This window comes from Jatropha curcas, chromosome 6, assembly GCF_041381405.1.
Source record: "Jatropha curcas cultivar XTBG-Jc1 chromosome 6, XTBG_Jcur_1.0, whole genome shotgun sequence".
NCBI classification, from domain to species: domain Eukaryota; kingdom Viridiplantae; phylum Streptophyta; class Magnoliopsida; order Malpighiales; family Euphorbiaceae; genus Jatropha; species Jatropha curcas.
In genome coordinates, this window is record NC_143156.1 from 14,391,859 (window position 1) to 14,416,989 (window position 25,131).

Consider the following 25,131-nt stretch of genomic DNA (forward strand, 5'->3'; position numbering starts at 1 on the left):
TGTGGTGGTTGGTGTAGAGGTTGGAGATTGAATAGGCTCCTTTCCCTGTAGAGTGAGGAGGAGTTTTTTGATCTCGTTAAAGTTTTGGTCGGATTTCTAGGAATAGATTTGTGTATCGAGCTTGAGAGCATCTAATTGCTGGGTTTGGTTTTGCATTTGTTCGGTTAGGGCAGCAACATTCTTCTCCAAGGCTTCTACTCTGTGATCCATTCTCGTCTTGGGCATCTATGACGGATCCGGCAGGTCGGACCAATGATGGAGAATCAGTGAATGTTAACCAACCAGAGAAATCAATATTTTAGCAGGAAATAGAAGAAACAGATTGAAGGGAAGAGAGGGATTAATTTGTATTGTTGAACTTGCTGAATTACAAGAGTTTAGGGAAAGCAATAAAGGAAACAAAAGATAAAATGATTGGCTGAACCAACCCCCAGGACGAGCCCGATACAGCAAGAATGCTGATTACATAGATGACAGAAAAAAGATACCCCTTTCCCAAACTGTACACTATATATACACAGAATTAGTAACAAACTATGCTGACGTGTAACTGCTCTTTTCTTCCTTCCCAAGGATGATTCTCTTAGCTGGCTTCCCTTTCCTGGTATATACCCAAAATGCCCTTTGCGTATCAGCTATGCGCTCATCAATCACTGACCATAGTTTCAGGCAGCCCATGTAATTTAAAAATATGATCGAAAAAAGAACGAGCCACACTTATAGCCGTATAAGGATGAGACGGGGGAATAAAGTGGCCGTATTTTGAAAATCGATCAACCACCACCAATAAAACACTTTTCCCTTTGGACATTGGCAAGCCTTCCACAAAGTCCAAAGAAATATCAGACCAGATTTGTGTTGGAATAGGAAGAGGTTGGAGAAGACCTGCTAGTTGCAATGTTTCTGATTTGTGGCGTTGACAAATATTACAAGCCCGAACAAAATCTCGAACAACAGATTTCATTCCTGCCCAATAGAAATCACGTGTGATCCTGTAGAGAGTCTTTTGATAACCCTCATGACTCTGATTGTGCAGGGCAGCTACCACCAGTTGAATTGAAGGAGAGGCTTTCGGCAGAAAAATTCTGTTTTTGTACAGCAGAAAGCCCTATTTGAAATTCCACTGAGGCGGTGCTGTTTTGTTATTAACTTGAGAGAGTAATTGCTGTACCTCTGGTGAAGATTCTTGTTCTTTTCGAATTTCTTCAAATAAACTGAGTTGCGGCATAGAAATTGCAGAAAGGACAGCAATGTCAGCATTTTGACGAGAAAGGGCATCTGCAACCTGATTGTTCTTTCCAGCCTTGTATTCCACTGTAAAAAAAAATCCCATCAGCTTACTAATCCAGTGCTGCTGGTTGGAAGAAAGAGTCCACTGCTCTAGGAGGAATTTTAAACTGTAGTGATCTGTCCGCACTATAAATTGGCGTCCCCATAAATAAGAATTCCAGTGCCTCACTGCCTTGACCAACCCAATCAGCTCCTTGTCATAGGCAGGTAATTTCTGATGGCGGACTGCCATTGGCCGACTGAAATAAGCGACTAGTTTGTTGTTTTGTAACAAGACAGCTCCCATTCCCGAATCAGAGGCATCACACTCGATGGTGAAAGGCTGGCTGAAATCTGGAAGAGTAAGAACAGGAGTGGATGTCATCGCTTTCTTAAGTTCATCAAAAGCAGCAATTGCCTCCGGACTCCAGTGGAATGAATTCTTCCATAACATCGCCGTGAGAGGGGCAGCAATGATACCGTAGTTCAGGACAAATTTACGGTAATAGCCAGTGAGCCCTAAAAATCCTCTCAATCCCCGAATGGTTGTGGGTCGAGGCCAATCCAGTACTGCAGAAATCTTGGATTGATCAACCTGTACACCTTGTGAAGTTATAACATGACCCAAATAAGCAACCTGGATCTGGGCAAAGGAACATTTGGATTTCTTCAAAAATAACTTATTGCTGGACAATAATTGAAAGACCAAATGCAGGCAATGGAGGTGTTCTGCCCAAGTTTGACTGAAAACCAAGAAATCGTCAAAGAAAACCAAAACAAATTTCCGCAAATAGGGTTGGAATACCTCATTCATCAATGCCTGAAAAGTTGATGGAGCATTCGTGAGGCCAAACGGCATCACCAAAAATTCGAAATGGCCATGGTGAGTGCGGAAAGCAGTTTTCTCAATATCGGGACTGTACATGCAGACTTGATGGTATCCAGCCAATAAATCCAATTTTGTAAAGAATTTAGCCCCTCCTAACTCCTCCAATAATTCATCGATTACTGGAATTGGGAACTTATCTTTTACAGTTTTCGAATTTAGTTCCCGGTAATCCACACATAACCTCCATGAACCATCTGCCTTGGGAACAAGAATGACGGGTGAGGAGAATGGAGACCGGCTGGGTCTGATGATGCCCTGTTGCAACATGGCTGAACATTGCATCTCAATTTCATCTTTTTGCCCATGATAATATCTATAAGGGCGAACCACCACTGGACCCGTTCCTGGTTCCAAAGTTATACGATGATCACAAGGCCTGTTGGGAGGAAGACATGTGGGAGTATTGAATAAGGCCGTAAATTCTGCCAACAATTTCTGCAATTGAACGTCAGCCTCTAGGGAAGTCTGAATGGCGTTAACTTCCAATAAAAAATTAGGGTTAGGAGTCTGGATTCCCCATAATTCAACCCGTTAACCCTGGGCAAAAAACGTCATACTCATGAGAGAGAAATCCCACAAAATGGGTCCCAATGTGCGTAACCAATTAACTCCCAATACTACATCAAAAGTGGTTAGAGGCAACACAAATAAATCAATTGATAAGGAATAAGAGTCCAAGTAGAGAGTGGACTGTTTACAAATACCAGGACTATTGATAGATTCCCCATTGGCCACGTTAACCTGTAAATCTGCTCTTTTATCCACAAAAGCCGTTGAGTGATCTACGGCAGAAACAGCAATAAAACTGTGTACTACCTGAATCAACAAGGACCAGAACTGATTTCCCATTCCACTTTCCTTCCAGACGCATCGTTTGAGGGTTTCTGATTCCCGTGATTGCATTCAATGAGATCTCTGGAGGGACTTCTTCTTCATGGAATTCAGCCACTGCATTTTCAGTCTCTCCTTCAACTAATTCAATCCAGAAGAGTTTTTGCATTGATGTCCCCGCACAAAAGCTTCATCACAATTGAAGCAAAGGCCCTTCTTTCTTCTATCCTCCATCTCTTCTCTGGTTAATGTTTTAACAGAACGGGTAGGCCTTATGTTTGTCACTGCTGTTCCCTTTCTGGTATCACGAAAATTTGAGATTTTGGAAGACAACCTGCGTTCATACAAACGAGACATGCTCATTGCTGTCACCAAATCCTTAGGCTGATTTAATTCAACCTCCACAGCAATTGCTTCTTGCAGCCCACTAAGGTACAATTGTACCTTTTGGAATTGGGTAAGTGTGCCGGCACGAGATACCAAACTCTCAAATTTAGTTTGATAATCCGCTACGGATCCCCATTGTTTGAGTTTGGCTAGTTCCCCCAATTTGTTGCTACGAACAGGTGGTCCAAACCGAAGATTACACTGGTGGGTGAACTCCTCCCACGTGGGATCCGGCATATCTTCCAATAATTGCATGTACCAAAGCTGTGCTGCCCCCTCTAAATGATAGGCAGCCAAGCTGACTTTCTCTTCCTCCGAGCTGGATTGATGACGGAAGAAGTGACCGCGGCGGCTTAACCAAATCAGGGGGTCTTCAAGCCCATTGAAACGAGGGAAGTCAAGTTTGGTAAATTTCGGTACAATTGTGTTTCCTCCAGTAGATTCAGAAATAGATATACCAGAAATTCCCTTATCTTTGCGGCCCTTGGAATGACTTTCAGCACCAGCAGGCTTTCCTCTTTTACAGGATTCCAAATCCAGAGACATTGCATCAAGCTTGGCTTGTATTTGGTCCACCTTCTCTTGTCGAGCTTGGTTGGCTTGCTGCTCGGCTAGGACAATGCTGAGGAGTTTGGTAAGTTGTTCTGAAACTGAGTCTCCCATAACTATTGGCTCTGATACCAATTTGTTATGGTCCCTAGATAAGGATCTAGTTATGGGGCGATGGGATGAGGGATTGGTGGGTGATTGGGATGACGAAGGGCGTTTATTGCGACCTATGGTTGCAGACGTTCAGGGTCAATAGAGGGACCCTGAAAACCTCTTGAGTTTACGTCTCAAAAACTGTAGAAAGTTCAAAACTGAATTTCATTAACTGAAATGAAAGATTAAATACAGAAATACAAGTAACTGCCTCTACAAATAAGGAAGTTACTGCCGTAGTGGAATTGGTAAACCACCCACTAACTTAGGGAAAGCAAACACATGACAGAACATGGGAAAAACAGAAAAACAGAATAGAAACTAACTGCTGGACAGACAAAACAGAAAAGAAGCTAACTGCTGGACTTGACTGACTTAGCTTTCTGTCCATGGGTGAACCTCTTGTACACCTGGACGGGCTTGCTAACACTCACTGATCCGAGCAGTTGAAAGAAGTAATAAAAGGATTCCACTTTGGCCCAAGTTTGAGAAACGTAGGGTTTGAAGTTCAAATAATCATTTAGCAACAACAAAAACACAGCAATTACTTGAGAAAACTATCAATCAAAAAATAACCTGGACTGTAATTAAAAAATATGCAAGCTCTACTGTCATTCTCCTTTCTAATATGGATCTTAATGAGCGTCCTGTCCATCTCCAACATCAACAAAATGCAACAAAGCACATTCAGATGATAGCCAAACCAAGATTTTCGGGTCAGATTAATGAGCTTGGCTGTTAAAAACTATCTAAAAGGTATTCATCAGTTGAACTGTTGAATCAATGGCTTGTTCTGCACAGTGTATACTGTTGACACTATCTATGGAGGCAAACTTCACAGCAGATTTTGAATAAAAGGATACATATTTCATGAAAGTAGAAAAGGCATTAGGGTAAATGGGTCTAACATGTACATTTTGGAATAAAGAGAATGATTAAACAAATCAAGCATACCGACAAATTATGCACCACCACATTTTGAACATCTTGCATCTGCAACTCTGCCTGTGCAATAAATAAAAATGGTAGGAATCTTTTGGTATCAGTAACTCTTCACAGATGCCTCCTTTTGCTAATATATTCATCAGTTTCAATAAATATATATATATATATAAACTATCACAAATAAGACAAATACTAAGAGACTGTAAAATATAATCACAATCCGGGAAACAAAGTTAACTAACCCTGAGCAACAAAAACTCTAAAGAAACTTTCCCCTCCTCCAATCCAAAATAAAACAATTAGACATTAGTTTCTCCATTAACAGCACTCCAAATGGTTAGCATACAGAACATGACTACTGAAAATTTTGATACCCACGATCAAGCTTTGAGCTATACGGTAAGCCAATCTAGCACAAGAAAATTAAGCACCTGAATTGACAAGATGTCACCTTTTGCCTGCTTTAGAAAAATGCAAGTAAATTGGCTCTTCCTTTTTCTAGTGGTAGATGCAGCCTATCTAGATGGTGAACTACGTAAAATTCTTTTAGGATGGGTTACAACTTATCTTTTATTATAGTGACATGCACTAACCATTAGCTGTATTTTCAAAACCTAATTTATTGGTCCCTCACTTTTATGATCATCCAACTACTTGGTCCTATTAAAGTCTGAGAACTTTTGTCGTTAGTCAATCGAGATTAAGTCCAACAATGACAAAAGAAATTGAGTTTTTTTTTTTTTTCCAAATTTATCCTCTAGTCTTCCATGAGCTAAAAAATACCTAAGCAGATATCTCTCTCTCTCTCTCTCTCATAGTCACATAAAATGCAGTACATCTGGGTCGTGAGTACATGTATGAAATATGCCACTTAACGTATTATATGGTTGATAAAGGGGTAGGCTTAGTTGATGCACTAATTTGGATTATAGTAATTGAATTGCCATAGTTTGGAAATTATAATGTACACAGTATAGTAAGTTAAAATTAATGAAAATGATATTTGAAATTGACAATTAAGATTAGAACTCATACTTTAAATTTTTGTAATATGATTTTTTTTAAGTATAATATATTTAGAGTGAATTAATATTTAGTCTCTCTGTTATAGTGAAATACACCAGTTAGAACCCGTGTTTAAAAAAATTAATTTTATAGTTCTCTATTTTAACCTCGTCCAATTATTATGTCCCTTTGAGATATTTTGTTAAATGGTTTAAATGTCAGTTTAGGCTTTAGTGTGAATTATTATTTAATCTCTACATTATAACACATTATATTAGTCAAACTCTCTATTTTAAAAAATTAATTTTAATGATCCTTATACAGTCTCTTTAGATTAATGAGGATCTAGCTATGAACAGAACAAAATGGAGACAAAATTCATATATCTGACTCCAACTGGTCTAGATTTGAGAATTTTTTGTTATTTTTCATCTTATGTTTGGTTATTACTTAATATAGCAAATGATTTTACAATTTTCCAAATTTTTTTATCACAATTATTTTCTTTTTCAAAATCCATTGTTTCACTATTTCAGGGTTTGCTTATTTCTTGCTTTTATCGAACAAAGCAAAAATGATAACAAATAATTCATATAGCTGACTCCAAATAGTTTGGGAATAAGGCTTACTTGTTGTAGTCTTGTATTTTATAAGATGGTGGCTTTGGTGTAACCATAACGTTACTCCATTTGAACTAACAACGTGCTACTCATGGTAGTAAGCAATCTCATCCTCATAAGGGTCAAAACTCAAGTTCGATCTCTGAAAAGTTGTACTTGTTGTAACGGTTAAAAACTTTTATGCTTTATAACACGAAAGGGGATTAATACCTCCTAGTTACCAAAAAAAAAAAAAAAAAAAAGCTACTCCACTTATGCCCTATAGGTCATGGGTCCAAACCATCATAACAGCCTTTCTATAAACTTAGGGGGAAAGTTGCATGCATTAATCCTCTCTAGAACCCACACATGTGGAATGCCTCGTGCACAGAGTCACCTCTCAATCCTTATATTTTATAACCTTCCAATTAGTCTGTTTACTAATTTACTAATTCTTCAACTATAAGGTTAAAAACAAATGGGGAGGAAATACTTAATTTTTAAAAATGAAATTATGTTGCGAAACTACTAAATTTCACCCTTCAATTTTCTTTCAATATCCAATTAGGTCCAAAATCAACTTTTACACCAATTTAGTCGACAAATTTTGCTTTTGGATCAATTTTGCCCAATTCTAAATTGAAATTAGTACAATATTATTAATGTTTATTTTTCCATTTAAAATACAAAAATTAGTTAAAACAATAATAATAATAAAAAAAAAAAGCAATGAAGTTGCAAATGCCATTTCGTCTTTTCAAAAAATATCCCCACCACATACCTCCAGAGTCAATGGCCATCCCCAATCTCAATCAAAAGCGGCACAATCCAACCTAGCTGTAAACACTTGAAAAAGTTGGATCACAACCACCCCTCCTTCACCACTCCACCTCATCCCCCACCTCAACCCTAACCTCATTCTAAAACTCCACAACCAAAACCTTTATTAAAATTCAACATTTATATATAAATCCAGTTTGACCTCAATGTTATTCCACTTTCTTTTGCAATAGTTTTAGGTCAAAGTTGGATGACCTTGGCGGTGGAGAAGTAACCCTTAGACTCTTCTTTTCACAAAATTTGCCACCATGATTTTTCACTACTCTTTCTCCATATGCCTAATCAAAAAAAAAAAAAAAAAAAAAAAAAAGACTTTGTGAATTACGCAAGGGAATTGAAAGAGGAAGCATTGTGTTGTTTTTAGCATTAAATTAAGGTATCTGAGAAGAAATAGATGGAGAAGAAAGAGCTGGTTGAGATTATTTAGGATACAATAATAAAATGTTGTTGTGATGGTTTTAGGTATGTTCATTTTTTTCAAATAGTTTTTTATAATTTGAAAATTAAAAAATAACATATTATTTTTATAAATAAATTTGCTAAATTGATCTTAAATAAAAAATTTATAGGCTAAATTGGTCCAAAAGTGAATATTAGGCCTAATTGGACATCTAATGCAAGTCTAAAGGCCAAATTGAGCATTTATCTAATTATATTTATTGGAGTTTTTGACTTATTTTTAGTTCATTAATGAAAGAATTACACAAATTCTACAGAAGGATACATAGTTGGATGTTTATAAAGTATAGAGACCATTAAATAAATTTTTAAAAATAAAATTTGAAATTAATGTAATATGCTATAAAACAGAAACTAAATAGCAATGCATATATATATATATAGATAGATAGGTTGACGGCCTTATTAATAGAATAATCCTTATATTGAATGGGTTGATGGCGTCCTACTCTAAATCCAATTCTATGCAAGAAAATTGGATCTTCTAGGCATAAATTCTTCAAAACTAAGCTCATCCATAGTGGTTTAAAAACTCAATTTCACTGAGCATCCTCCCTACAATTCCTCTTTCCTTTACCCTATTCATTCAACTTTAAATCTAGCCACTGGACATAAATGCTTTCTGGTGAGATTCAGCTTCTCTTTTCATTCTCTATGTTCATTTTGTTTTAGTAAGCACAAGAGGCCATGTTTGTAATTGCGATTCTAGTCATCATCAAAAACATATTTAAGTTCATAGAAACTGTTTGATTTATGCTGAATTACTGCTTGATTCTAGATTGTTATCTAGTTGAATATAAAGACATTTACATCTATTACTGTCCGCTGTACCAAATAGCTTCTATTTTACAATTGTGTAACTGTCTAGCTCTATCACTAGTTTGTTATGTCTGAAATGGCATTTTTTCAATTAAAGCTAAATAAAATCAAAACAAAAATCAATTAGAACAATAACATCTATTATTCTATATTACTTTTTTTGCATATGCCTTGAATTCCGAATCCATTTGGGATCTGTAAACCATCAGTCAGAACTTGGTCAAAATAACCAAGTAAAACCAAATATTTAATGAATTTGATTTAGGCCACATTGATTGACACCTATGCCTATGTATGCTGGCTTGCTTAGCCAATCTTTATCATGTCCATTACAATGGCATCAAGCCATGCATTGTGTGTGTGATGTAAGTGTTGAAAGCTTTGTAATTAAAATCAATATTGTCTTTCCTAGTTTAGGTTTATTGTCTTTCCTAATTTAGGTTTATTCCTATTTAGATCTCTTCCTATATTGGAACAATCTTGTGTATATATATAGTGATGTAGAGATTGAAAATATAACACACAATAAAAAAGAAATTCGAAATATTCTTTCAACATGGTATCAGTGTTAGTATAATGTTAGTATACTATTATAATTAATTGACTATACTGTTGTAAGATAGCTGTAAATAACCATCAATTAGGAGATAAATTAGGCATCAATTAGGGAGCTAATTCAGGCTGTAAATGTCAACCATATTAGGAGACAATGGGCATCAATTAGGAGAGATATTAGGCATCAATTAGAGAGCCAATTAAGGCTGTAATTGCCAGCCATAATTAGAAGACAATGGGCATCAATTAGGGCTGTAATTTAGGAATTTATTCCCAAATTTGTGGATACTTCAGTCTATTTAAACCCAATCAGCTTGTGGGAATAGACAAGCAAATTTTCTATCAAAATTCCATTGAAATACAGCAAGTTTGTCATGGTATCAGAGCCTAATTAGGCAATTTTAGAGCTGTTCTTTTATGAGTTTCAGCTTTGTTTTTTGAAGAACAAAGTGCAGATTCTGCTATCTTTAATTCTGCAGTTTCTGTTTCTGCTTTCTTTGTTTAGTTCATATCTTTGATGAACTCTGGGTCATAGAAATTCTGAATTTCTATTTGGAGGTTCTCTTCATTTGGAAGAGATTCTGGTGGACATTTTTCTGCAACTTTCTGGCTGTAGGATTTTCATCTTGGTGGGTCTGTTACTTCTTCTAGTAGACCTGCTCCTGGTTGTGTTATTCCTAATTTTGCATTTCTGGTCTCCTTGTGCTATTTGAGATGGCCACATCAAACACAGTTGAGAGTTTTCATGTTCGTTTCACCGGAAAAAATTACTCTTCATGGGAATTTCAGTTCCAGCTCTTTGTTACAGGAAAAGAACTGTTGGGCCATATAGATGGAAGTGATCCAGCTCCTAAAGATGCTAAGGAGTTGCTTCATTGGAAAGTTAGAGATGCAAGAGTAATGACATGGATTCTGGGGTCAGTTGACCCTCTTATTGCTTCTAATCTGAGGTCTTCTAAAACTGCAAAAGCCATGTGGGATTACTTGAAAAAGGTCTATGATCAAGACAATGCTGCAAGACGTTTTCAATTGGAGAGCGATATTGCTAATTATTCCCAAGGAAATCTCTCCATTCAGGAATATTATTCTGGTTTTCAGAATTTATGGGCTGAGTTTACTGACACTATTTATGCTAAAGTGCCTGCAGAATCACTCCCTGTACTTCAAGAAATTCATGAGCAAAGCAAAAGAGATCAATTCTTAATGAAGTTGAGGTCTGAATTTGAGACACTTCGCTCAAATTTAATGAGTCGTGTTCCTTCACCTTCTTTAGATATTTGTTTTGGCGAATTACTTCGCGAAGAACAACGTTTTCTCATTCAGAACTCTCTCCAACAAGAAAATACTGTCAAGGTTGCTTTTGCTGCCCAAGGAAGAGGAAAGGGTCGGGATATGAGTAGAATTCAATGTTATAACTGCAAAAATTATGGCCATATTGCTGCCAATTGTGGAAAGAAGTTCTGTAATTATTGCAAACAGTCAGGACATGTCATAAAGGAGTGTCCGACACGGCCTCAAAATCGAAAATCGAATGCTGCCCCAATTGCACCAAATAATCTCACTCATTTTGCTGCTCCAACAGTTTTTACAACTCCCTCTTCAGCTGCTGAACCTGTGATTCTTACTCCAGAAATGGTGCAACAAATGATTATTTCAGCCTTCTCCGCCTTAGGACTACAAGGTAACGATACCTCCTCCTCCTCCTCTCAACTTTGGCTTGTTGATTCTGCTGCCTCAAATCATATGACAAACACATCTAACATGCTTACGAATGTTCGCAAATATCATGGTTCAACTGAAATTCAGATTGCAAATGGTAGTACAATACCTATTACTGAGATTGGAGATCTTAGACCATGTTTCAACAATGTTTTTATATCTCCAAAGCTCTCAACTAAGCTTCTTTCGGTTGGTCAGTTAGTAGATAACAATTATGATGTGCATTTCTCTCGTAATGGTTGTCTTGTGCAGGATCAGGCATCGGGGACAGTAATCGCGAAGGGGCCTAAAGTTGGGAGACTATTTCCATTACTATTTTCCGTTCCTCGTATCTCTTCATTTTGTACTACAGTTATTAGTAAAAGTGAACTATGGCATAGACGTTTAGGTCATCCTAATCCTGTTATTTTGTCTCATTTATCAAATTCTGGTTTCTTGGGCAATAAAGAATTCCTTGCTAAGGTTCCTTTTGATTGTTCCACATGTAGACTCGGTAAAAGCAAAACTCTTCCTTTTCCTTCTAATGGTAGTCGTGCTGTCCAATGTTTTGATATAATTCATAGTGATGTCTGGGGCATTACGCCCGTTGTTTCTCATGCTCAATACAAGTACTTTGTGACATTTATTGATGATTACAGTAGATATACATGGGTATACTTCCTTCATTCTAAATCTGATGTATATTCTGTTTTCAAGACCTTTTTAGCCTATGTTGAGACTCAGTTTTCTACTTGTATTAAAGTATTACGATCTGATTCTGGAGGAGAATATATGTCTCATGAATTTCAGAATTTTCTTCGTGAGAAAGGAATTGTCTCACAACGTTCATGTCCTTATACACCACAACAAAATGGAGTTGCTGAGCGTAAAAATCGTCATCTTTTGGATGTAACTCGAACTTTGTTAATTGGATCTTCAGTTCCATCTAAGTTTTGGGTTGAAGCCTTATCTACTGCAACTTATCTAATTAATAGAATGCCTTCTCAGGTATTAAGTCTTGACTCCCCATATTTTCGTTTGTATCATCAATATCCTAATTATCATGATTTACACACATTTGGTTGTGTTTGTTTTGTTCATCTACCTTCTCATGAACGTCATAAACTTTCAGCTCAATCTGTTAAATGTGCATTTATGGGTTATAATTCTTCTCAAAAGGGTTTTGTTTGCTATGATTCCACTTCTAACAAATTTCGTGTTTCTCGAAATGTTATTTTCTTTGAGCATCAATATTTCTTTCTTAATCTTGCTAAGTCTTCTTCTACTTCTCCCATTCTTCCAATTTTTGAGGATTTACCAATTGTTCCTAATCGGTTTAAGCCTGGATTTGTGTATGGAAGACGTCAACCAACTATGTCTCTTCCTGAGACTGATCCCTCATCTGTGTCTGATTCTCCTGAATCTACTCTGCGTCGCTCTACCAGAGTATCCCGACCTCCAAGACGGTATGGTTTTTCTGATAATCCTGCTGGATATTCTGCCACTTTATCTGATATTTCTATTCCATCTTGTTACTCACAAGCCTCCAAGAATGAATGTTGGCAAAAAGCCATGCAGGACGAACTTCAAGCTCTTCACGACAATCATACATGGGAAATTCTTCCTTGCCCTCCAAATGTTAAGCCCATTGGATGTAAATGGGTTTATTCAGTCAAGCTTCGTTCTGATGGAACCTTGGATCGATATAAAGCTCGATTGGTTGCCCTTGGCAATAAGCAAAAGTACGGAGTGGACTATGAGGAGACCTTTGCTCCAGTTGCAAAGATGACTACCGTCCGTACTATTATTGCAGTCGCTGCTTCTCAAGGTTGGCCTCTTCATCAAATGGATGTCAAAAATGCTTTTCTTCATGGTGATCTTAAAGAAGATATTTATATGACACTTCCATTGGGTTTGCCTTCCTCATCTTCAACACATGTGTGTAAGTTAAAAAGGTCTCTGTATGGACTAAAACAAGCTCCACGTGCCTGGTTTGACAAGTTTCGGTCTACCTTACTTCAGTTTTCATTTGTGCAAAGTAAATATGACTCCTCTTTGTTTCTTCACAAGAGTTCTGCTGGTTTTGTTCTACTCCTTGTTTATGTAGATGACATTATTATCACTGGCACTAACACATCAACGATCCTCACTCTTCAACAATCTCTTCAAACTTCTTTTAATATGAAGGATCTTGGTCCACTTACATATTTCTTAGGGCTGGAAGTTCACTATGATTGTTCTGGAATATTTTTGCATCAACACAAATATACTACAGATTTGATTACTTTAGCAGGCCTTCAAGATTCATCCCCAGTTGATACTCCTTTGGAATTAAACGTCAAGTATCATAGTCAAAACGGAGATCTTCTTCCTGATCCATCTCTTTATCGGCAATTAGTTGGCAGTTTGAATTATCTGACTATTACACGGCCCGATATTTCTTTTGCAGTTCAGCAAGTCAGTCAATTCATGAGTACTCCGCGTCACTTACATCTGGTAGCAGTTCGTCGAATCATTCGCTATCTTCTTGGCACATCTTCTCGGGGTTTATTCTTTCCTACTGGCTCTCCCGTATGCCTTGTTGCTTACAGTGATGCTGATTGGGCCGGTTGTCCAGACACTCGTCGCTCTATAACTGGTTGGTGTATGTTTCTTGGCGATTCTTTGATATCTTGGAAAAGTAAGAAACAAGACCGTGTTTCAAAATCTTCTACTGAGTCTGAATATCGGGCTATGTCCGCTGCTTGCTCAGAGATTGTTTGGTTACGTGGGTTACTTGCTGAAATTGGATTTCCTCAGCCTCATTCTACTCCTCTGCATGCTGACAACACTAGTGCCATACAAATTGCTACAAATCCAGTTTTTCATGAACGTACCAAACATATCGAAGTCGACTGTCATTCTATTCGAGAGGCAGTAGATACAGGTGTCATTTCTCTTCCACATGTCTCCACTGCTCTTCAAATTGCTGATGTATTCACTAAATCTATGACAAGACAGCGTCATCAATTTCTCGTTGGCAAATTGATGCTTCTTGATCGCCCAGCATCAATTTGAGGGGGGATGTTAGTATAATGTTAGTATACTATTATAATTAATTGACTATACTGTTGTAAGATAGCTGTAAATAACCATCAATTAGGAGATAAATTAGGCATCAATTAGGGAGCTAATTCAGGCTGTAAATGTCAACCATATTAGGAGACAATGGGCATCAATTAGGAGAGATATTAGGCATCAATTAGAGAGCCAATTAAGGCTGTAATTGCCAGCCATAATTAGAAGACAATGGGCATCAATTAGGGCTGTAATTTAGGAATTTATTCCCAAATTTGTGGATACTTCAGTCTATTTAAACCCAATCAGCTTGTGGGAATAGACAAGCAAATTTTCTATCAAAATTCCATTGAAATACAGCAAGTTTGTCAATCAGAGCCATTGCCGTGAATTTTTTCGGCGACGGTTTCGATTTGAAACAGGGCTGAGATATACACAGTGCCGCCGGAGTTAGGAGTTGGCCGTCACCGCCCAGCTCAGAAGGAAGAGGGACTGCCGATCGGCCCTCCATCCAAGCCGCGTCGTTGTCCGACCACGCGCGTGTGCACACGCGCCGCCAGAAGTTTTCGGCCGTTCTTCACGCGCCGGCGCGTGCGGCTGTTTCCGGCGAGATCCGTCGACGTTTTTTTGTTCCGACGGCCTCGATTTGCTGTGGCGTTCTTCCCTTGCTGGTTCTTCAGCACCAGTTTTGCTTTTTGCAATTTTTTCCTTTTTTTGGTTGATTTCTGCCGCTGCCAGTTCTTCGCCACTGCCGCTTAAAAATTTTTTTCTGACAATATGGCTGACGGAAAAAAGGTAGATATGGGTTTTCACTCAGAGAGCCCCTCTCTTCAGATTAGTCCGGTGAAGTTAGATGGAACAAACTACCTGGCTTGGTCTTGATCTTGCTTATTATTCATTGAAGCAAGAGGTTTGCAGGGATACCTTGATGGTGGCGCAACTAAACCAGGTTCGACAGATCCAGGCTTTAACAAATGGAAATCCGAGAATTCTCTTATTATGTCTTGGTTAATAAATTTCATGCAGCCAACTATTTCCCGAGGCTATTTGCTTCTTGATACAGCTAAGAAGATATGGGATGCCGCTTCACAGACGTATTCGCAAACTGGAAACTATGCTCAGAGGTATGAATTGCGACAGAAAGTTCATGAAACCAAACAGGGAGATCTGACTATCGCTCAGTATTTTGCTGAACTTAGTGGGTTATGGCAAGAACTGGATTATTACCAAGACTTTCAAGCCAAATGTACTGATGATGCGACTCAAGTTCAGAAGTTGATTGAAGTAGAACGTGTGTATGATTTTCTAGCTGGCCTAAACAACGAGTATGATCAAATTCGAGTCCAAGTTCTTGGACGAGATCCTTTTCCATCCTTGCGACAAGCATATTCTTTTGTACAGCAAGAGGAGACTCGGAGGAATGCAATGGTTCACAGATCTACAATTGATAAAGCAGGGTTGATTGCTAATTCTGCAAGTGAACATATACAGGCTGCCAAGAACGGTTCTTCAAACAGAGATCAATTATTTTGTGACTATTGTGGTAAGGACAGGCACACGAAGGAGTTCTGCTGGAAATTACATGGACGCCCAACTAAAGGGCGTGGAGGAAAGCGGGTCAGTTCTTCTAGACTGCAGGCACACATATCTGATGGTGGAGCTTTATGTGAGGAAACATCTACTACTGGTAGCTTTTCTGATAAGGAAATTCAGTCCCTGAAACGATTGTTGTCACAGCTTGATTCTTCCTCAACTCAGACTGCAGCTTCTAATTTTGTTAATGCAGGTAATGCTTTTCTTACCTTTCTTGCAAAAATTGCAAAACCCTCTTGGGTTATAGATTCAGGAGCAAATAAACATACAACAGGCTCTATAAAACATTTCCTTACATATTCTAAGTATCAAGGCACAGAAAAAATTCGCATTGCGGATGGCTCCTTAGTACCCATTGCTGGCACAGGTTCTATTAACTGTACTTCCAATATTAAACTCTCCTCTGTTCTTCATGTCCCTAGATTCCCTATTAATCTATTATCTGTTAGCTTAATCACAAAAGCGCTTAATTGCAAAGTAACCTTTTACCCTACTCATTGTAAATTTCAGGAACTGAACACGGGGAGAACGATTGGCAGTGGCAGCTTGCGCGATGGACTGTATCTGTTGGATGACGTTTGTCGTTTTTCAAAGTCGGGTACCGGTCAAGCTTTGTTAGGAACTTCTAGAAATCCTTCCCATGAAGTTATTCAATGGCATAGGAGATTAGGACATCCCTCTTTTTCTGTTTTAGGACGTTTATTTCCCACTTTATTTGCTAAGTGTGATTTCGATTCATTAGTATGTGATGCTTGTGAACTTGCCAAACACACCAGGCATTCTTATTCTCAAATTAATAATAAAAGCTTGATTCCTTTTGCTACTATTCATTCTGATGTATGGGGTCCTACTAAAACTGTCTCTCTTTCTGGTTATAGGTGGTTTGTGACCTTTATTGATTGTTGTACTAGATTAACTTGGGTTTATTTGATGAAAACAAAAAATGAAGTTTTTTCGTGTTTTCAGAATTTCCATAGAATGATTTGTACTCAGTTTGATGCGCATGTTAAAATCCTAAGAACTGATAATGGTACTGAATACATGAATGCAGTTTTTCGTACCTATTTAGATTCTAATGGTATTATACATCAAACTAGTTGTGTCAATACTAGTGCTCAAAATGGAGTTGCGGAAAGAAAAAATAGGCATTTACTAGAAGTAGCTAGGTCTCTTATGTTCACTATGAATCTTCCCAAACCATATTGGGGGATGCTATTTTGACTGCTGCTTACCTTATCAATCGTATGCCTCTTCGTACTTTAAATTTTAAAACTCCATTAGAGGTTCTTCAAGGAAAAAACTCTTATATTGTACCTCCTAAAGTCTTTGGTTGTGTTTGTTTTGTTCATCAGAATGGTCTAAGCAAATTAGATCCTAGAGCCTTGAAGTGTGTGTTTGTTGGTTACTCTGCTACTCAAAAAGGATACAAGCGTTATCATCCTCCTTCTAGAAAATATTTTGTGAGTATGGATGTTACCTTTCGGGAATTTGAGTCTTATTTTCCTTCCCAATCACCTCTTCAGGGGGAGAAATATCAGATGGAAGAGGTGATGAATGACGTTCCTTTCCAGGGGGAGTTTCCTGTAGACATAGATAGTAGGAGAGAGCAACCCAAACCTCTAGAAAGATTGGATAGACCTGATTTGAAAACCTACACACGACGGACTAATACAGATACAACCATGGAGCATGAGACCTCTGATCAACCGTCTTCTCCAATTTCAGGCTCTGAAAATACAGCCGAACAAGAACTTGGTGAGTCTTCTTTAATTCCTGATGATTCTGATCCTAATCTTGATTCCAGCCCTTCTGACAATGACCTTGATATTCCTATCGCTCTTAGAAAAGGAGTTAGAACATGCACTAAACATCCTATCTCCCATTTCATCTCTTATAATGCTCTGTCCCCTTCCTATAGAGCCTTTGTTTTGTCTGTTTCTTCTGTTTCTATACCACAGGATTGGCAAGAGGCATTACAGGACTCAAAATGGAAGGCTGCAATGGTTGAGGAGATGAGAGCTTTGGCAAAAAACGAGACATGGGATCTTGTAACTCCTCCATCAGGAAAGAAGCCAGTTGGATGTAAATGAGTGTTCACAGTTAAACATAAGGCAGATGGTTCCATTGAGAGGTACAAGGCCAGATTGGTAGCTAGAGGGTTCAGTCAGACCTATGGAGTTGATTACCAGGAAACTTTTGCCCCTGTAGCCAAAATGAATACAATTAGAATTTTGCTGTCTTGTGCAGCCAATCTTGACTGGGAATTACATCAGTTTGATGTTAAAAACGCTTTTCTACATGGTGATTTGAAAGAAGAGGTGTATATGGAGATTCCTCCTGGATTTGATGATGACAAGACCAGAGGAAAAGTTTGCAAGCTGAAGAAGTCATTATATGGGCTGAAGCAATCACCAAGGGCATGGTTTGAAAGGTTTAGTAAAGCTATGCTTTCTTTTGGGTACATGCAGAGCGATGCTGATCATACTTTGTTCATCAAACATCATAAAGGTAAGATCACCTTGCTTATTGTTTATGTTGATGATATAGTGATGACTGGAAATAATGAAGAAGAAATGACTCACTTGAGAAATTTGTTAGCTAGGGAGTTTGAGATTAAGGATTTGGGAAAGTTGAGATATTTCCTTGGGATAGAAGTTGCTAGATCAGAAAAAGGGATTTTTATTTCTCAAAGAAAGTACATCCTTGATCTCCTTAAAGAAACTGGTATGTTGGGATGTAAACCCGCAGAATCACCTATTGAAGCCAATCATAAGCTTCAAGCTGGAGTGGGAAGTTCAGTTGATGTTGGCAGGTATCAGAGATTGGTCGGGAGGTTGATTTACCTTGCCCATACTAGACCAGATATTGCCTATGCTGTAAGTTTAGTGAGTCAGTATATGCATGACCCTCGGGAGTCTCACTTAGAAGCTGTGCATCGGATTCTAAGATATTTAAAATCAACTCCTGGTAGAGGACTTTTATTTTCTAAACATGGCCATTTGACAATAACAGGCTATACAGATGCGGATTGGGCTGGTTCTCTTGATGATAGGAGATCAACCTCAGGATATTGTGTTTTTGTTGGAGGAAACCTTGTCACATGGAGAAGCAAGAAGCAGGCTGTTGTTGCAAGGTCCAGTGCAGAAGCAGAATATAGAGCTATGGCACAAGGAATATGTGAACTCCTATGGTTGCGCAGATTAATGGAAGAGTTAAAGTTGGTTGAAACAACAAATATATCCTTGTTTTGTGATAGTAAAGCAGCCATCAGTATTATGAATAATCCAGTCCAGCATGATCGAACTAAGCACATAGAGATTGATCGTCACTTTATAAAAGAGAAGATAGTTGAAGGCCTTATAAATGTCTCCTATATAGCTTCAAAAGAGCAACTAGCCGATGTTTTCACGAAGGGTTTGAATAGCAAACTGTTTCATCCTTTGGTTTGCAAGTTGGGCATGAGTAATATCTATGCACCAACTTGAGGGGGAGTGTTGAAAGCTTTGTAATTAAAATCAATATTGTCTTTCCTAGTTTAGGTTTATTGTCTTTCCTAATTTAGGTTTATTCCTATTTAGATCTCTTCCTATATTGGAACAATCTTGTGTATATATATAGTGATGTAGAGATTGAAAATATAACACACAATAAAAAAGAAATTCGAAATATTCTTTCAACAGTAAGTGATATAATTCCTCACAAATTTTGCAACAAGAATTGTTTATTGATTCTCTCTGTATCCTTGGTCATGTTTGATTCATTTTAAAGAGGTCGAAATGTTGGGTGTATTTGACTTCTAGGATTTCACTGTTATTCTCCATTCTATTTTTATACTATTCAGTTTCATTAGAGGATTTCAACCTCCCTTCACCTATGGACATAGGGTTACATCAAACCATATAAATTTGTGTTTTCTCAACTTTATTTTATTTATTTTTTCTTGCAAATTTAATATGAATAAAATTTGATTGATCCTAAAAAGCTAGTATTAGAGATAATAGTTAGTGATTCATAGCATGAAATTTTTTTTTTTTTTTTTTGTGTTCAAGGTGGAAAAATATATTCAAGAATTTAAAAAGAAAAAAATATAGTTGCTTGAGGTTAAGGTCGAGATGTCACCTCCGTAGGATGATGTGCGACAACAAGACCCAGTTTAAGTGCCTACTTGATGCAGGAGTAATCCTAGTCCTAATTGGATTCCTAGCACAACTAGGATTTTATTTAATTTACTGTTTTATTTCAGATTTGCATTAGTTTTCCGTTTCCTTATTTGATTAGGATTTACTATTTTATCATTGAATAGGAGTAGAGTTTTAATTCTTTCTTTAATTAGGATTCCTAGTCTAGTTAGGATTTATCACTATAAATAGACAACACTAGTAGTATTGTAATTCATTTTATTTTTCTCATAATTTTAATTCAAAGGTTGCAAACCTAATTACTGATTACTGTTCCACCTACGATCAACCCTATTCTAGCTTACTTGTTGAAAACTGACAGCCCTACATCTTTCCCCTGCATCAACTGGTATTAGAGCACAAAAACGGATCCTAGGATTCTTTTTTTGTCTGAATTAAGCCATGGTTGGAAGAGGCAGAGGCAGAGGCAATCAGCCCCAACAAGATGAAATAGCTGAGATACGGCAAATGATTGAGGATTTGACCCGGGCTGTACAAGCCTCACAGCGTCAGGAACCCGCGGAAGCCCAAATGGAGACTTCGGAAGGCAACCACCAAAACCTTGATTTCCAAGAAGCTCTTAAGAGTGAAGAGGAAGTCGAGGACGTAAACCCTTTCATGAAGCTGGACCTGCAAACCCAGCAGCACGAGGCAAATTGGAAGAGCGTTTACTTCATGCTCTTGATTTAAATAGTGGAGGAGTTAAAATTGAAGTTGCTGATTTTCATGGGAAATCGCATGCCGAAGACTATTTAGATTGGGAAACTAGTTTAGAAAATTATTTTGAAAGGAAACCAATGGTTGAAACCCGAAAAGTGCTTTTTGTAAAGCTTAAATTGAAGACTACTACACTTCAATGGTGGAAGAGAGTTGAGGAGCAATGCGCACAACAAGGACAGACATGGTTATTGGGCTGCAATAGAAAGACAGGTTAAGGAATTATTGGAAAAAAGTCTGGTGCGTGAAAGTAAAAGTCCATGTGCCTGCCCAGCCTTATTAACTCCAAAGAAAGACGGTTCTTGGAGAATGTGTGTGGATAGTCGTGCTATAAACAAGATTACAATCAAATATCGCTTTCCAATACCAAAATTGGAGGATATGCTTGATCAACTAGCGGGTTCTAAAGTATTTACCAAAATTGACTTGAAAAGTGGACATCACCAAATTAGAATGAGACATGGTGATGAATGGAAAACAGCTTTTAAGACACCGGATGGGTTATTTGAATGGTTAGTAATGCCATTTGGCCTTTCTAAGGCACCAAGCACATTCATGAGAGTCATGACAGATGTACTCAAACCTTTCTTGAATTCTTTCGTTGTGGTATATTTTGATGACATTTTGATTTATAGCCACACCGAGGAAGATCATTTAAAACACTTGCGACGAGTGTTAGAAGTACTTCGTCAAGAGCAGCTGCACATAAACCTGAAAAAATGCAGTTTCCTGCAACCAGAAGTGGTATTCTTGGGATATATTGTGTCTGCTGAAGGATTAAAACCAGATCCAGAAAAGGTTCGTGCAATTACTGAATGGCCAGCACTGCAATCCATCAAAGTTAGAAGCTTTCATGGTTTGGCCTCTTTCTATAGGAGATTTATCCAAAATTCCAGTTCAATTGTGAGTCCTATAATTGAATCTATGAAAGAAGAAAAGTTTGAGTGGACAAATTCTGCACAAAAGGCATTTGAAAGAATCAAGTTTTTGATGACTAGAGCACCTGTTCTTGCACTTCCAGATTTTCAGAAATTATTTATTGTCGAATGTGATGTTTCACATGAAGGGATTGGAGCTGTTCTTAGCCAAGAGGGCAGACCTCTTGAGTTTTTTAGTGAGAAGTTGTCTGAAGCTAAGAAGCGTTACTCAACTTATGATCTAGAGTTCTATGCCTTGGTACAAGCTATTCGACATTGGCAGCATTACTTAGCTTATCGTGAGTTTGTGGTTTTTTCTGCTTATCAAGCCTTGAGGTATCTAAAATCTCAGAATAAACTCAACAATCGACATGCTAAGTGGAGTTCTTTCCTTGATGAATTTAATTTCTCACTAAAGTATAAATCCGGTCAATCTAATATTGTGGCTGATGCATTGAGCAGAAGATCCCTAATTTTGTCAATTTTAAGCACTCAAATTACTAGTTTTGAAGAACTGAAAAACTAGTATGATTCAGATTCATGTTTTGGCAAGATAAAGGTTGATTTGCTGCATTCTTCAGAAGCTGAAAGTCTACCATACCGATTGCAAGATGGTTATTTATTCAAAGGGAATAAGTTACGCATTCCTGAAGGATCTTTAAGGGAACAAATCATTAGAGAACTTCATGGAAATGGTTTGGAAGGACAGTTTGGTAGAGACAAGACTTTTTCGATTGTTTCTGACCGTTATTATTGGCCAAAGATGGAAAAAGATGTGAGAAAATTGGTGGAACGATGTCCAAACTGTTTACTCGGAAAGGGAAGCACGCAAAATACAGGATTATATACTCCTTTACCCGGGCCAGATGCACCTTGGGTTCACTTGAGTATGGATTTTGTTTTGGGACTTCCAAAGACAGCAAAGGGATTTGATTCTATATTTGTTCTAGTGGATCATTTCTCCAAAATGGCTCATTTTATCCCATGTTTCAAGACTTCTAATGCAGTTCATATTGCTGAGTTATTTTTTCAAGAGATTGTGAGACTACATGGTGTTCCAACTTCTACTGTTTCCGATAGAGATGTAAAGTTTATGGGACACTTTTGGAGGACTTTGTGGAGAAATTTTGGAACTAAATTGAAATATTCCAGTACTTGCCATCCGCAAACTGACGGTCAGACGGAAGTTGTCAATCGTAGTTTGGGAAATCTATTAAGATGTCGTTGGGAGCAATACAAAGACATGGGATCTAGTTATTCCCCAAGCTGAATTCGCATATAACAATTCAGTCAATCGAAGTATAAAGAAGACTCCTTTTGAGGCTGCTTATGGACTTAAACCTCAGAATGTACTCGATTTGGTCCCCTTGCCCCAAGAGGCTAGAGTAAGTGCTGAAGGGGAATTGTTTGCTGATCACATCAGGAAAATTCATACAGAGGTGAAAACTGCCTTAAAAGACAGCAATGCATCATATGCCTATATAGCCAACCAGCATCGGCGCGTACAAGAATTTGAAGAAGGCGATCAGGTTCTCGTCCACTTAAGACAAGAACGTTTCCCTAAAGGAACTTACCATAAGCTGAAATCTAGAAGGTTTGGACCTTGTAAGGTGTTGAAGAAGATCAATTCCAATGCCTATGTAATTGATATTCCATCTGATTTACAAATCAGCCCTATTTTTAATGTTTCAGACTTGTATCCTTTTCATGGATTTGATGGAGTGCCATCCTCCATTGAAGAACAAGTACAAGAGCTGCCAATTGCAAAGGCTGATGTTATTGAGGAAGTGTTGGATGTCAAGGAAGCTCGTTCTAGGCGTAGCAACCAATATAGATGATTTTTTGTTAAGTGGTTTGGAAAACCAGCAAGTGAAAGTACATGGATTTCTGAAGAAGAGCTAAAGCAAGTTTATCCAGCCATATATGCAGAATATATCAAGGTTTACTCGTCGGAGCCGAGTCTTTTTCAAACCAGGGGAGAACAATGCAGGAGCAATCCTAGTCCTAATTGGATTCCTAGCACAACTAGGATTTTATTTAATTTACTGTTTTATTTCAGATTTGCATTAGTTTTCCGTTTCCTTGTTTGATTAGGATTTACTATTTTATCATTGAATAGAAGTAGAGTTTTAATTCTTTCTTTAATTAGGATTCCTAGTCTAGTTAGGATTTATCACTATAAATAGACAGCACTAATAGTATTGTAATTCATCTTATTTTTCTCATAATTTTAATTCAAAGGTTCAAAGCTAATTACTGATTACTGTTCCACCTACGATCAACCCTATTCTAGCTTACTTGTTGAAAACTGACAGCCCTACATCTTTCCCCTGCATCACTACTCCTATTGAGACACAATAACTACCACAAGAGGAGTATTCCATTGATAAGAATAGGCCAAGGAGAGAGAAGAAAATACCTCAGATTAATTGATAGAGATTATGTTCATATGCATTGGTTGTGGCACAAGAAATAGATGGTATTTATGAACCTTGCACGTATTAAAAAGTAGTTTTTTATGATGATTTATCTAGGTGATTAGTTGCTATGCAAGGAGAGGTGGAGTCTCTCCATAAAAATAATACTTGGGAATTGGTCAAACAGCCTAAAGACAAGAAGATTGTAGGTTGCAAATGGGTCTTTAAGAAAAAAAAAGTTATTTCATGTGTTGAAGATTTTAGATATGAGGCATAATTGGTTACAAAGGGCTATGGTTAGGTTCATGGAATTGACTTTCATGACGGTTTCTACCAGTTGTTAAACAAAGTACTATTTATGGCTTGCTTGCTTGCTTGCCATGTATGATTTAGAACTAAAACAACTGGATGTTACGACTATCTTCTTGCATGGTAAGTTTGAAGAGAGAGATTACATGCAACGACCTACAGGTTTTGAGATTGAAGGCAAAAGAAGACCATGTTTATTTATTGAAAAACTCTTTGAAGCAATTTCCTAAACACTCTTATAAGCGGTTTGATTCTTTCATGCTTAGACATAGTTACTCTGGGAGAAAATATGATTAGTTGTGTGTATTTTAGAAAGCTTGTTGATGACCCATTTATTTGTTTGCTACTTTATGTTGACACATGTTCATTGTTTCCCAAGATATGTTTGTGGTCAACAACAAGTTGAAAGAAGAATTGAGTAGTGAATTTAAGATGAAAGATTTAATAGTTGCTAAGAAAATTTTAGGTATGGAGATTAAGAAAGATAGAACCACAAGTAAATTATAACTAACTCAAAAGAGTTTCATTGAGAAAGTTTTGGAGCATTTTGGAATTTTAAAACGCTAGACCTATAAGAACTCCATGCTACTCATTTCAGACTTTCTATTCTTTATCGTTAGAATCAAAAGAAGATATAAAGTAAAAGTCAGATGTTCCTTACTCTAGTGTTGTTGGTAGCACCATGTATGTTATGATTTGTACTCGTTTTGACATTTCACAAGCAGTTAGTATAGTTAGTAGATACATGTCCCATCCTAGTAAGGAGTACTGGGAGGCAATGACAGGATTTTGAGATATTTGCAAGGCACTACTAATTCTTATTTGTAATTGAAAGGGGTAAGGGTAACGCGGTTGGTTATGTTGATTCAGATTAGGTATTTTGAAAGAAGAAGATCAATTATTGGTTATATTTTAAGCTCGAAAACAACGCTATCACTTGGAAGT

General features: G+C 37.6%; 2 protein-coding genes across 6 annotated transcripts in view; one reads left to right on the forward strand and one right to left on the reverse strand.

The window, feature by feature from the left end:
* The window catches only part of NOL (NYC1-like protein), a 52,241-nt gene that overhangs the window by 14,789 nt on the left and 12,321 nt on the right, over positions 1-25,131 (reverse strand). For all 5 annotated transcript variants that reach the window (XM_089722856.1, XM_089722855.1, XM_089722853.1 and 2 more), the window contains exon 9: positions 5,033-5,083. In XM_089722856.1, coding sequence (XP_089578982.1) covers positions 5,033-5,083 — 51 coding nt within the window. The remainder of the gene's footprint in view (positions 1-5,032; positions 5,084-25,131) is intronic.
* On the forward strand, positions 14,954-16,223 carry LOC149495592 (uncharacterized). Its single transcript, XM_089722558.1, has 2 exons — positions 14,954-15,841; positions 16,159-16,223. Exons 1-2 carry the CDS (start codon positions 15,055-15,057, stop codon positions 16,221-16,223), a joined length of 852 nt encoding a protein of 283 aa, XP_089578684.1. The 5' UTR covers positions 14,954-15,054.